Raw genomic sequence first — 13,568 nt, forward strand, 5'->3', positions numbered from 1 at the left:
CAGGCTGTCAAACTGGCCCTCCCAGAGTTAGCCCATCAGTTCCTGTGTCGTCTGGCTCTTTGACTTTAAAAACCTATTGATCTCTGGTCTCGCTTGCTCAGTCTTCTATATACACAAGCTGAATAGGCAGGCTTGGGAGGAGGAGCTGAATTCTTTCCCTGACCAACTTCCAGAAGAAGCTGGAAGAAGTCCAACAGATACAAGTATTGGCAAAACATATGAAGCTTCTGAAAAGTGCCACCTCTTGTGCCAGAGAAATTCAGAAAGCATGGGAGAGTGCTGGGTGAGAAGTCGAGCTCTGCCTCCATAAACCTAGAAAGCTACTTACCCTGTCTGAGCCTCAGTTTCCTCATCTATAAAAATTGGCATATCTACTTCCTGAGGCTTACTTAGATGACTATTCAGTGTCTAAGATAGTGTGCAGCATGCAGTGTATTCTCGATAGTGATAGCAATTTAAATGGAAAGAATAGAGAAAATAGTTGAAGCTCGTTCACTGATTATGCTCCAAATTAATAATAATTAAGATTTATTGAGCCAATTTATCCAATTCTTCACAAAACAAATATTTATTACATAGTGACTTTATGCCAATTATACTGCTAGATACCAGGGATACAGTTATAAATAAAACAGACATGATTCCTATCTTGGTGTACCTTACAGCTTAGCTAAATGGTTTACCTATTTCTGGAGTTGGTTTCAAGCAGTCCAAAGATTGAGCTCACCAGAGGGATGGGAAAACTCACAAACTGAACTTCAAAGCCCTCTCACAGCAAATACTCAGGGTGTGTTAGGTTGTTAAGAGAGATTTGAACCAAGTACACAGACAAACACTTATCAGAGTTCCGTAACACTTGTGAAGGGCCCGGAGGGTATAAAAATCCTTGTGAGAATATCAAAGGGAGAATCTCAAAAATTCTGATGTTTTTTTCACTCCATTCTGGCAGCTGCATGAGCGGTGGTGTACCTCTCTGCGTTCCCTCTACCCCCAGCTCACCCAGTTGAGAGCGCTGCTCTCCCTCCCATGCTGTGTAGCTGTCTATGTATTGTAAGTTGAGTGACTTATCTACATTATAGGAACTTGTGTCCTTTGCTTGGGTCTGCTGGCATCTTTTAATCACTCACTCACTCCTGTGACAATACTGTCTCTCTAAATAACAATTCTAAGAGCTGGTATTATTATCTGTGTTTTACATATAAAACCTAGGTAACTTGCCCAAAGTCATTGAGCTGGTAAATGGCAAAGTCGAGATTGAATGTCAGATCTGACTCCGCAACTCATCCTCCTAACCTCTGCCTCAAGTGCACAAACCTCAGGTGACTGTGCTTTGGAAATATCAAAATCTGACTGCTCAGAGAATTAATTTTAAAATCACAAGCAGAGAATGAGAAGAACAGATGGAACTAGAAGATGACGCTGTGACCGAACCTAATCTAATCTTGGCCTATGAACCGCTTAAGAAATTATGTGAGAGACTGGAAGCCAATAAAGAATTGTGTCCAGTTGGCCTGGTTATCAATCAAATCCGCTGATACTTAAGATCATGACATTCTGTAGACTAAAATCTTCATGATTCAGACTCCCATCTATTCATAGCTGCAGCTGCAACTCTTTTGTCAGACCAGGAATATGGTACCTATGGCTAAAAAGGCAACCGTAGCAATTTGTAGGTGGGATAAGAGCCTTGCTAACTCCGGATAATCTTTCCCCACCTTCAAGATAAAAATTTTTACTCTGATGATGGAGTGTGTGAATGTGTATGCGTATATGTGTGTGTGTGAGCGCACATATGTAACGACTCACGTGCAAATGCTCGTGAGCTCATGTGGAAGGACAGAGATTTCAAGCTAGACTTTTCTGATTTTCCGTGGGTTGCAGTACGCACTTCCTAGAGTATCCATCCAGTTCATACACATGACTGCCTTTTCTGCTCCCCATCCAGAACAGGGCCCCCAGCAGACATGTTTATATTAATGAAACATGACCCCACCTCCATTCCAACCACATTTGCTTAGACCAGAAGTGTCCATTTGATCCAAAAAAGGCCAGTCAGTCTCTCTTCTGGCAGACTGCATTTACTCCTAATCCATCATGCATTTGTATCTACGTTCTTTGGCACGTGACTTTGCAGTTCCTCCCACTGGAGGTTGAGAATAGTTTCTCTCCCTATTGATGTTGGACTCAGCTATGCGACTTGCCCATGGGATGTCAGAGGATGCAACTTGAGCAAAAGCTTTAAATGTGCATGCGAAGTTGGGCTTATCCTATTGAGTTCCTAGCCTTTGCTCATGAGAAGAACATGCCTTAAGTAGCTGCCGGTCCAAGGAGTGGGAGAGACACGGAGCTGACCTGGGTACAACCTGCAGATCAGAGTCAAGCCCACCTAAAACCAGCCCACAGACACATGAGCAAAAAATAAATACTTATGGTTATATATCCTTAAGTTTGCATACGGGTTTATGTAGAATTATTATGGCAATAGATGACTGATATGGCTCTCCTTGAAACTTCCAATTAAACTGAGAGGCAAAGAGACTATTGGGAACTGGGGCATGTATACGGCAGAGCTTGCTATGGAATAACACTGAACTTTTTTTTTCTCCTTTTCTGACTTTCCCCTTTGCTTACATTTTTTTTTTTGGCTTTTTTTCATTGAAGTGAAGTTCACATAACATAAAATTAACTCTTTCAAAGTGAACAATTGAGTAGCATTTAGTACATTCACAGTGTTTTGCAGCTACCACCTCTATCTAATTCCAAAATGTTTTCATCACCCCAAAATAAAACCTTGTACTCATTAAGCAGTTACTCCCAATTTCCCCCTCCCCCAGTCCCTGGCAAGCACCAATCTGCTTTTTGTTTTTATGGATTTACCTATCGCTATGGACTGAGTTGTGTCCCTCTTCCACAAAATTCATATGTTGCAGCCGTAACCCCATATGTGACTGTATTGGAGCGAGGGCCTTGAAGGAAGTGATTAAGGTTAAATGAGGTCAGAGGAGCGAACCTTGGTATGACACAACTGGTACCCTTATGAAAAGATGAAAAGATGCCAAAGCTCTCTCTGCCGCTTGAGGGCCCAGTGAGAAGGTGGCCATTGGAAGTCGAGAAGATGGCCAGCTGTAAGTCCCACCAGAACCTGACCATGCTGGCATCCTGATCTTGGACTTTCAGCCTCCACTGTGAGAAAATAAATTTCTGTTGTTTAAACCGTTCCATATATGGTTTTTGTTATGGTAGCCTGAACTGTGTAATACACCTATTCTGGATATTCATATAGATAGGGTCATACAAAATGCGACCTTTGTGCCTGGCTTCTTTCATTCAGCTTGCTTTCAAGATTCATCTACTTTGTAGCATGCATTGGTACTTCAATCCTTTTCACGGCTGAATAATATTCTATTGTATGGATACAACATTTTGTTTATTCATCCATTGATGGCTATTTGGGTTATTTCCACCTTTTGGCTATTGTGCATAGTGCTGCTATAGACATTTGAGTACAAGAATTTGTTTGAGTACCTGTTCTAATTCTTTTGGTTATATATCCAGGAATGGAATTACTTGGTCATATGGTAATTCTCAGAATTCTGAACTTTTGGTGCTCAGATCTTCAAAGCTGTTTCTTGGTTCCCACACAAGGAATTATTCCTTGAATTCCATAAGATAACCCCAGAATACTTCCAATAAATTCCTTTTGTTGCTGTAGCTAGATGATTCTTCCCTAAGCTAGAATTAATTGCTGTTACTTGAAACTTGGAGAACCTAAACTAATAGACAATGAAATTTCTAATTTTTGGTCATAACATTATAAGAAAAATGAGCTCAAAACTCCTTTTTCAAAGTTTGCCACAGGGGTAGTAAATCCCCTGTCAATACTAACCAAGTTAGATGACTATTTTGATGAGATTCTGGAATCTGACTTGACTAGGGGACTGTTGCTTAGATTACACTTACCTTTGGGAGCAGGCAGCATAGGACCTTGCATTTAGAGCGTATTCCAATTCAAAACGGCTCCTTAAAGCTGCCACATGGCTCCGGCCAGGCCCTCCTCGGCTCGCCAGGCAATCAGAAGAAGAGGAAGGCGAGAGAGACCCGCTGCTGTTACTCGATGCAGGAGACATCAGCTGAATGAAGGAGAGGCAGCGTCAATCCTTTAATAAATCCAAGGGCTTAAAGGCATAGAATATGCATTTATTTTAACTTTCTATTCTAGGATTTCTCATATTTTAATTTCTATTCTTCTCAGCTTGCTTCTGGCTTTTCCTTTTGGCCTCTGATGGCAACAACTGGCTAGCTTAATTTACTTTTTTGACTCAGTTCTATGCTGAAAGCTGGCCCAGTAAACTTAGGCTCATCTTCCAGAAAATACAGTAGGCTCAAATCTGATTCATAAAATAGATATTTAGAAGGTTATTATTTAATGGGTAAAAGATCCTCTACATTTTTCACTATGATGATAAGATTTATGGCAGAGTTCCTTTAAATTGTAACTTAAAATTATTCCCTTTCCATGAGATTATTCCCTTTACATAAAGTGGATTTGCACACTTTTCCAAGGATACATCTGTTTTAGGAAATGAAGGATGCTTTACTGTTTGGCAAGCATGAGGACTAAATAGAGTTGTTGCAAAAGCATTTTTAAAAATAGTTACAAATAGTTAAGTATAGTTGGAAAATAGAAGATGGAAGAAAATGAGAAAAGAAGAAGAAAAATAGAAGATTAGTTTTCTTGAATTTTTGACAACCTTGCTGTTTGTCCATTCTACCTAACACAACCGAGAACATTAGTGCTTTTGACATTATAATTTCATTAGACATGTAGACAGTAGACTTTGGTTTTAAAAAAACAATATATATAAATTCTAAGTTCTTCATGGTAGACAGGACATTTCTAAGTAAAGCTCTGAGAATCATGTGATTTCAGTGTTAAAATGAGCCTTCAAACTTGTCAATGATTGAATCTCTTCTGTGCATCCTTTTCAAGTCAGCTATGCAGGCTGATGGGGAACCTCCGGTGATGGGGAACTCATTGCCTCCAGATCCGTTCATTTAGCTTAGGACAGCTTTCATCATTAGGAAGTTCTTCCTCATAATAAAGCAAATCTATTATTGCACTTCATTTCCATCTGTTGGCCCACAGAGAACAAGGCCAATCCCCTTGCCATATGATAGATCTTCAGATGTTTAAAAACAGCTGTTGGACTCATCCTAATTTTTCCTTCTCTGGGACAAGCATCCCTGGTTCCGCTAATTGATTCTCACATAATGATTTTCCATTCATTCACCATTCTGATCTCTGTTCCTTAAAATTTGTCTTCCAGTTTTAACTCTCCCTTTCAAAGGACATAACTGCGTACTATTTTGTTTGGCTATCTCAGAACGGAGAGGAATGATTACATCCTTTTTTTCTGCAGCAAGACAGCTACTTCAAATTCTAACTCCCAAGAGCTTATTATGCACCAACATTCATGATGTTCCTAAACCATATCTCCACCATTTAATACTTTTACTATTGTTCCTTTGACTCTGGTGAGTGACGTTCTATTTATTCCTGTTAAATTTATTCTAGTTAGACATGTCATATTACTTTATCTTCCAAGATATTCTAAAATCCTGCTTTTGAATATTCGCTGTCTCTCTCAACTTTGTTATATTTGCAAATGTGATGAGCAGCACCCTCTTGACCTTGATCTAAACCACTGACTAAAAAGTTACAGAGTAGAGAGAATAGAGCATCATGGAACTCCATAAGTCAAGCCCCTTAAAGTTGATTCTCTTCCATTAATTAGTGCAACCCAGTTCAGCAAATTCTCTTTGCATGTAGCCCATAGTTATTAATCTTTTCCACTAGGGGAGATTGTGTTAAGAGGCCTGGTTAATATAACAAGACAAGATAGTTTGGCAGATCCTACCATCGTCCTGTTTCTGGAATCCGCTCTCTGATCTAATTGGATGTATCCCCAGACTGGGAGCAAATTTGCCCTGTCAAACACAAGGGTTCAAAGTGTGAGGACACTTGGAACTCAAGTCTTAAAGGCATCTGCCAGCATCCAAGGCCTCTGGCAGGTGCTCTGGTTGGTAGGGGCTGCTGAAGCCCCCCCAAGTATAGTACTACTTCTCTCCACTATGTATATTTCAGGACTGAAGAGAAGAGAAAGAAAGTTTTACATCTAAAGACTGAAGCATCCCTCTACATAACAGGCTTACTTTTCAGAAGTTCTAGTAAACAGTCATGAGACAGAGCCACTCACTGCAGGCTGCAACTGCAGACCTGGAACCCTTTGCCAACAGACTAGGTTCCAGTGACTCTTACTTGAGAATTTTTTTAAGGACAGAAAAGTTTCTTTGAATGGTTCCACTTTGGGATTTAGTTGTGCAATCTCAGGTTGATGCTGTTTCCCCCCATTTTTGCCCCTTCCCTTCACATACGCATGTATACATGAGCCTATGTGTGTAATGTCCATCCTCCTTTCTTGTGGCTCTCATTTGCACTTGGGAATATATTATTATTTTTTGATTAGTGCTCATAATTTAGCTCCTTTGACTATCTTCAAATGCTATCCCCTGACCAGGTGTATAGAAAATTAAGGCAATTATGGAGAAAATTAAAGCAAACATCTCCTTGATATTAAGGGAAGACAATTTCATTAGCCTGATTAACAACATATATCACTTTATACAACATGTGTGGTATAAAAGCCATGCCTCCCAATTAATTTATGCACTAATTTTAGTGATAACTTTTCTTTTTCTTGTTGAACATAAATAAACAATGGCTTAATCTTTTAGCTTATGTTTCACGTATGCAGGGATTTTTGTATGTATAGAAAAAATTGATTTAAATAATTACCTTCTAACATATTTGTCATATTTTCAAATTCCTACATAACAATTTTTTAAGCTGGGTATACCTGTGTTCATTTGCCTGCCTGACTATTTGTTGGAAGGCCTCAAATTCATTCTGAACTTGCCTTTGCTCCTGCAGATGCAGTCAATTCTGCTCCACCCTAGGAACTTAATGAACAGAGTAAAAATATGCAGGGAGTTATGGGCCCTCACACTTACATTCTCTCCACAAGCACCATTTTACCTACATTCCCCAACATCCTTGGGTAGTCACGGCTTCTCTAAGGACGTATTTCAGAAGCTAAAGTTCTTACCTCAATGTTGCACAGACACTCTTCTAACTTGGTAACAACTTCAGAAAATTCTGGTCTTCCCTGTAAATAAAGAAAAGACTTTTTTCCTAAAGAATAAAAGGGAGGCAACTCTTTGGATTTTAAAATTGGGTATTTGCATTTGTAAAGAATGAGATTAACAATAAAGTATATTTTTTTATTTCAAATACACTTGTATTGAGGTGTTAATTGAATGTTCATTTGCTGGTCAGGGAAGAATGTTGAGTTTTCCTCTGATAAGAGTTTCAAGTCAGACTTTGCAACTACATTCAGATAATGAAATAGTGGAAAAGCTTTAATTAGCTTTGCCTGTTTTTAAATGGCAGGTTTTCCTCTTCAAAATGAAAGAATAAAAGTGAATGCTAAAAACTATTAACTATCTCAGCGCCTTATAATATACTGTCCAATGTGTCTGTAGGAAAAGAACTACTCAAGCTAAACTTTGAAAATAACGTCTCAGATTCAAAACTAAGATATATAGAAATCTCATGACGATGACCTATTTTAGGGGTTATGGTAAGCTTTTTATTTTCAAAAACTGTGATTACAGATATTGTTCATGAACCCCTGTGTCAAATGAGTTTGGTTAAACAAACATGTACTGTATTCTGATTATATTCCAAGCTTTGTTCTAGCTGCTAAGGATATAAAAATGTCTATTGATCTATGGAAAAAATTCTTGGAGATTTTAGAAAATGTTGGTCTCTTCTGAAGGAATTATATGCCTCCTTTTGTCATATCCGGAGGACTACATAACCCATCATTTCTCCCTTTATGAAACTTTCACTGCCAGGAGGTGGATAACCCAATTTAACATTCAGGTACAGTAACCAACTAATTTAGATTCTTAGTAGAACAATTTCTTCCTTAATATCTAGCCCTCCCCTGAGGACACTGCTTTCCCCAGAGCCCTCTCAAATGGAAGCTGTTTTCTGTCCCATATTCCTTGTACCTCTAGGTTGGTGGAGGTGGCAGTGGGGTGAGTGGGGGTCTGTATCTTCGTTACTGTCATTGCAATTTCCAAATGGCTTCTCTTCTAAAAACCACCAGCTTATAAGGCTATTCTACTGAGTCTCTCTCCTGAAGGTTTTAGCATTTGGCTCACTGTCATATTCTACAGCACCACTCAGTGCTTTTATTATCCAAGTAGATAATCATGACAAGGGCCTGATCTCTGGGTTCCTTTGTCTCCTCTTCTGCAGTGGTCTTATCCTCCACCCTGCCTTCGTCACTTAGCTCCTTGGTCATACCCTAGACCCTGTTACGAACAATGCCTGCAACCCCTCCATGCTCTCCAGCCTCTCAGTTTCCATCAGATCACTTTCTCAGTTCAATCTCCTTCCTTTCTAGCTACTTCTTCTGGAACCCTGACTCCAACAATCTTTGATCACACAAATCATCTTACCATTAACAAAACCCAGCTTTTTATTGTGAACATTTCCAAATATACTTTAAAGTAGAAGAGAATAGTACAATAAACTCCATGTATATATCACTCAGCCTTAAAAACCATACTTTTGCTAATATTGTTCTATCATCTCTCTATCTGTCGAATCTATCTCCCTTATTTTTTGTTCACGTTACCATCTTCTCACTGTCATTCACTCATCTCATTTCTTCCCTCACTTAGCTCAGATTTCATTGGAAATCATAATCACTCTCTTCCACACAGCATCAACTCCCTTGCCCTACCATGCATCTTGTGCACTACTGGAAAAATCGCACTCCTGATTAAATTCATCCTTACTGGTTTTACTTCAAAATCATGACCCTCTAACCTCAAGTGGATCCTCAGCACCACATAGCGAGCCTATTACTATTTCCAGCTCACTCTCTCTCTCACATTCCAGGTGGCTATTTTGTACCTTTTTCTCTTTCCTCAAACCTTTATTTCCCACTACATCGACCACCCACCTATGTCTATACCCACATAATCTGCCTTCACTCCGGTTTCTGTGGTTGAACTTTGCCTGATTCTATCTGAGGCCAGTTCCTTCACTGTCTACTCGATCTTATCCCAGCTGACCTACTCAAGGACATTGCTCTAACAAAAATTCTCCCTTCTATTTTTTTGCATCATCAATGTTCTCTTTGTATCATTTAATCCCATCAACATACAGACATACTATATTCTCCCATCTTAAACAAATAAACAGCAACAAAATAAAACTCTTGACTCCACTTCTTCCTCAAGTTAATACTCCGTTTCTCTATTCACCAATATTGCTCTGAAGAGTTACCTAAATTTGCAGTCTCTTATTCTCCTCCTTCCATTTGTCCTTCACACCAATCAGGCTTCTTTCTATAACACTCTGCTAAAACTGCTCTTGTCAAGGATACAAAGACCTACCCTCTTATTGCTAAATTCAATGGCTAAGTCTCAGTGCTCATCTTAACGTGGCACAGCCTTAAATAGAAATAATCATTCCTTTGTCCCTGAAACATTTTTCAACTGAACTTGAGGTCACTACTTTCTTAGCTTTTTTCTCTTCTCTCACTTGCTATTTCTCAGTCTCTTCCTTTGGTTTCACTTCTTTTTATCTTTAAATTTTGGATTGCACCAAGACTCAGTTTTCGTCTCCTTTCTCTGTAGAGTTAATTTATTGAGGATTTAATTCAGTCTCATGGCTTTAAAAAACAACTCCCAAATGTCTATATCTAGCTTAGTACTCTCTCTTGAACTCTAAACTCGCATATGCAATTTCTTGTATTTATAGTCTTCCCTTCTTCAGCAAATGGCAACTCCATCCTTTTACTTGCAGAGGCCAAAAACATAGGATAATCTGTGATTTCTCTCTTTCTCACACTCTTGCTTCTAATCCACAAGCAGATCATAGTCATTCTGCCTTCAAAATGTATCCAGAATTTGAATAGACAAGTAGCATTTATACTGGATCAACCTTCCCCAGGATAACAATTGTAAACTCTGGACTAAATGTAAAAGACAGCTCCCTGAAGGCAGGAGAGAGTGAACAAAAGCAGATAGATTCTGGAGGGTAGTCACTCGGAGAAAAAAGAAGGGAATGGGGTAAGTTTACCTATTTTTTTTACATTTACCCTGAAGGCAGGCCCCATCTTCATCTCAGGGATCAATTAAAATTCTGAGGGAATGCCTGCAGGTTTGTTTGCTTGAAGAACCAGAGGACAGAATCCAGGGCAACCAGAGCGATTGGCTATGGTTTTGTGACACATTCATCACAAATTTACTGGTTTAAAACAACACCTACTTATTATCTCACAGTTTCCATGGGTCAGGAGTCCAGTATAGATTAATTGCGTCCTTTGCTTAGGGTCTCATCAGACTAAAATCAAGGTGTCAGCTAGCTCTGTGATTCTCATCTGAGCCTCAGGGGCCTCTTCCAAGCCCACTGGTCATCGGAAGAATTCATTTCCTTGTGGTTGTACGACTCAGGTCCCTGTTTTCTTGCTAATTGTTGTTTGGGGTTGACTCAGCTTCTAGAGGATGTCCGCAGTTCCTTGCCACATGGTTCCTATATGCAGTTCACAACCTGGCCATTTACTTTCTCCCAGACCAGCAAGGGCATGCTTCTCTTACTTCTTCCTCTGTGACCAACTGGAGAAAAATTCTCTGCTTTTAAAAGGCTGATCTGATTAGGTCAGGTCGGGCCAACCCAAGATTATCTTCTTTTTGCCAAATGAGGAAACATAATTATGGGAGTAATATCTCACTATTTTCACAGGTTCTGCTCACACTCAAGGGAAGGGGATTATCCTTGGCATGTACACCAGGGGGCAAGAATCTTGGGAGTCGTCCTAGAATCTGCTTATCACACATAGACACTAGAAAACAAGAGGAGATCCTGGAAGAAGAGTCTGAGACAGGGAGCCCCAGAATCTGCATATAAACTCTTTCTAAATCTCTGGCTGACCTCTGAACCACATGTGCAAGGGGCAGACTCTAAGCAGCCCAGGTAGGCTAAGAAAAGTGAACTGAGATTAGATTTTTTTTGTCCAGTGCAAGGACATTGTTCTATTTCGTCAGACTGGAATTATCTAACTCTTATTCTCTAACCGTGGAAATCCTCTGCTCTCTTCAAGGCCCAGCTCACAAGACACAACCTTTTAAAGTTTCCAAGCGATTCCACAAAATAATTTTTCACTTTTTTGTTTTTTTGTGAGGAAGATCAGTCCTGAGCTAACATCTGTGACAATCTTCCTCTATTTTGTATGTGTGACGACACCACAGCATGGCTTGACAAGCGGTGTGTGTCTTTCATGCCTGGGATCTAAACCTGTGAACCCTGGGCCACTGAAGTGGAGCACACAAACTCAACCATTACACTACCAGGCCAGCCCCAATTTTTCACTTTTATTTAGATTTGCTTCATTCTTTCCTGTTCTATAACTATGTATTTCCATGTCTATATCACTAGCTGGAAAGTGCTTTGAGGGTAAGCAATGGTTTATTTACTCCTGTATACCTAGCATCTTCCATTGCACAGGATAGCTTAGTTGAGTTCAAATTTGTTACATGAAATTACATCATACTAATAAAAAATTATTTAGAATCTGACTACTTCTCATCCTTGTCTAAAATATCATGATGTCTGGCTTGTATTACTATAATTGCCTATATTATAATGCCTTGTATTATAACTTTTGCTGCTTCTGTTCCTTGCCTATTAAAAGTATGTTTCCAACATGGCAGCCAACCCACAGCTAACATCATACTCAATGATGAAAAACTAAAAGCTTTTCCTCTAAGATCAGGAACAAGACAAGGACGCCCAATCTCACCCCTTTTATTCAACATAGTATTGGAAGTCCTAGCCTGAGCAATTAGGCAAGAAAAAGAAATAAAAGTCACCCAGATTGGAAAGGAAGAAGTAAAACTGTCACTATTTGCAGATGACATGATATAATACATGGAAAATCCTAAAGATTCCACCAAAAAACTCTTAGAACTAGAAAACAAACTCAGTAAAGTTGCAAGATACAAAAATCAATATATAAAAATTTGTTGTGTTTCTATATACTAATGACAAACTATTAGAAAGAGAAATTAAGAAAACAATCCCAATTACAATTACATCATAAAGAATAAAATTCCTAGGAATACATTTAACCAAGGAGGTGAAAGACCTGTACACTGAAAACCCTAAGTCATTGATAAAAGAAATTGAAGAAAACACAAATAAATGGAAAGATATTCCATGCTTATGGATTGGAAAAATTAATATTGGTTAAATGTCCATACTGCTCAAAGCAATTTACAGATTCAGTGCAATCTTTATCAAAATTCCAATGGTATTTTTCACAGAAATAGAATAAAGAATCTTAAAATTTGTATGGAATCAAAACAGAATAGCCAAGTGATCTTGAGAAAGAACAAAGCTGGAGGCATCATGCTCACTGACTGCAAACTATATTACATAGCTATAGTAATCAACACAGTAGCCAAAAGAATCATTTCAAAATGTACTATAGATCAAGCAATGCCACTCACAAAAGCCTCCAATTACTCTTATCTTATTTGGATGAGAAACCAAAGTCCTTGCATTCATCTGTAAGAATAGTAAGAGCAGCCTGCCCCTGCCATTCTCTGGCTGTCTCTTCCTCTTGTGTACTCCACCATGCCGACCTCCTCAGTCCAAGCACTCTATGCTTTCAGGGACTTTGCATTTGCCATTCTGTCCATCTGGAGTGCCCAGCGCCTTCACCTTCTCCAGGTCTTTGTTCAAATGCTACTTTATCAGAGAGTTTTTCCTTGTCTACCATATTTAGAACCCCCAAGCTAATGCTATCTACTCCCTTTCTTGCTTGATTTATTCCATAGCACTTATCATCAGGTGACTTAATACAAATCTTCAATTTTATTTGCTTATTGTTTATGTCCCTTCATAGGATATCTACCCATGAGGGCCGGGATTCATTGTTGTCCCCTCCTCAATCCCCAGGGCCTTGAGCAGTGCCTGGCCTGCAGAAGGTGTCCAAGAAATACTTGTTGACCGGAGGATAGTATTCATAATTTTATGTTTTATTTATATTTTATTTAATTCTCAAACTATCTTATTGTATGGGTAGAGGGTTCTTATAATTTGTTTCAAGTTTTTTTTCAATTAATCAGGGAATACATTATAAATGAATGGCCTTTTTTTGAACATTAAATCTAAATGGTGTTAATATTTCATTGGAGGGCTGAAAAAACAACAAAATAATGGTAAAATTTAACATTTACTAAACACTTAGAGCATTTCATGTAACTCTTACAATGCTCTTTATGTAGGCATTTATTATTCCTATTTTAAACATGAAAAGGCAAAAAATAAGAAAAAATAAATAATTTCTCTCAGATGGTATTCTCTAAGATGGTCATTACAGAACTGAATCAAAGCCAGGTAGATCTTGTGATCTTGGTTCTTC

General features: G+C 38.8%; 1 protein-coding gene across 7 annotated transcripts in view; it reads right to left on the reverse strand.

Moving 5' to 3' along the window:
• Window positions 1-13,568, reverse strand: part of TNNI3K (TNNI3 interacting kinase) — a 265,756-nt gene that overhangs the window by 44,446 nt on the left and 207,742 nt on the right. For 6 of the 7 annotated variants that reach the window (XM_008525043.2, XM_070592131.1, XM_070592134.1 and 3 more), the window contains 2 exons: window positions 7,167-7,226; window positions 3,961-4,130 (listed from right to left, as the gene is read on the reverse strand). In XM_008525043.2, coding sequence (XP_008523265.1) covers window positions 3,961-4,130; window positions 7,167-7,226 — 230 coding nt within the window. The remainder of the gene's footprint in view (window positions 1-3,960; window positions 4,131-7,166; window positions 7,227-13,568) is intronic. The other variant, XM_070592137.1, reaches the window with a different exon arrangement.

The sequence above is a fragment of the Equus przewalskii genome, chromosome 24 (assembly GCF_037783145.1).
Source record: "Equus przewalskii isolate Varuska chromosome 24, EquPr2, whole genome shotgun sequence".
Classification (NCBI taxonomy): Eukaryota; Metazoa; Chordata; class Mammalia; order Perissodactyla; family Equidae; genus Equus; species Equus przewalskii.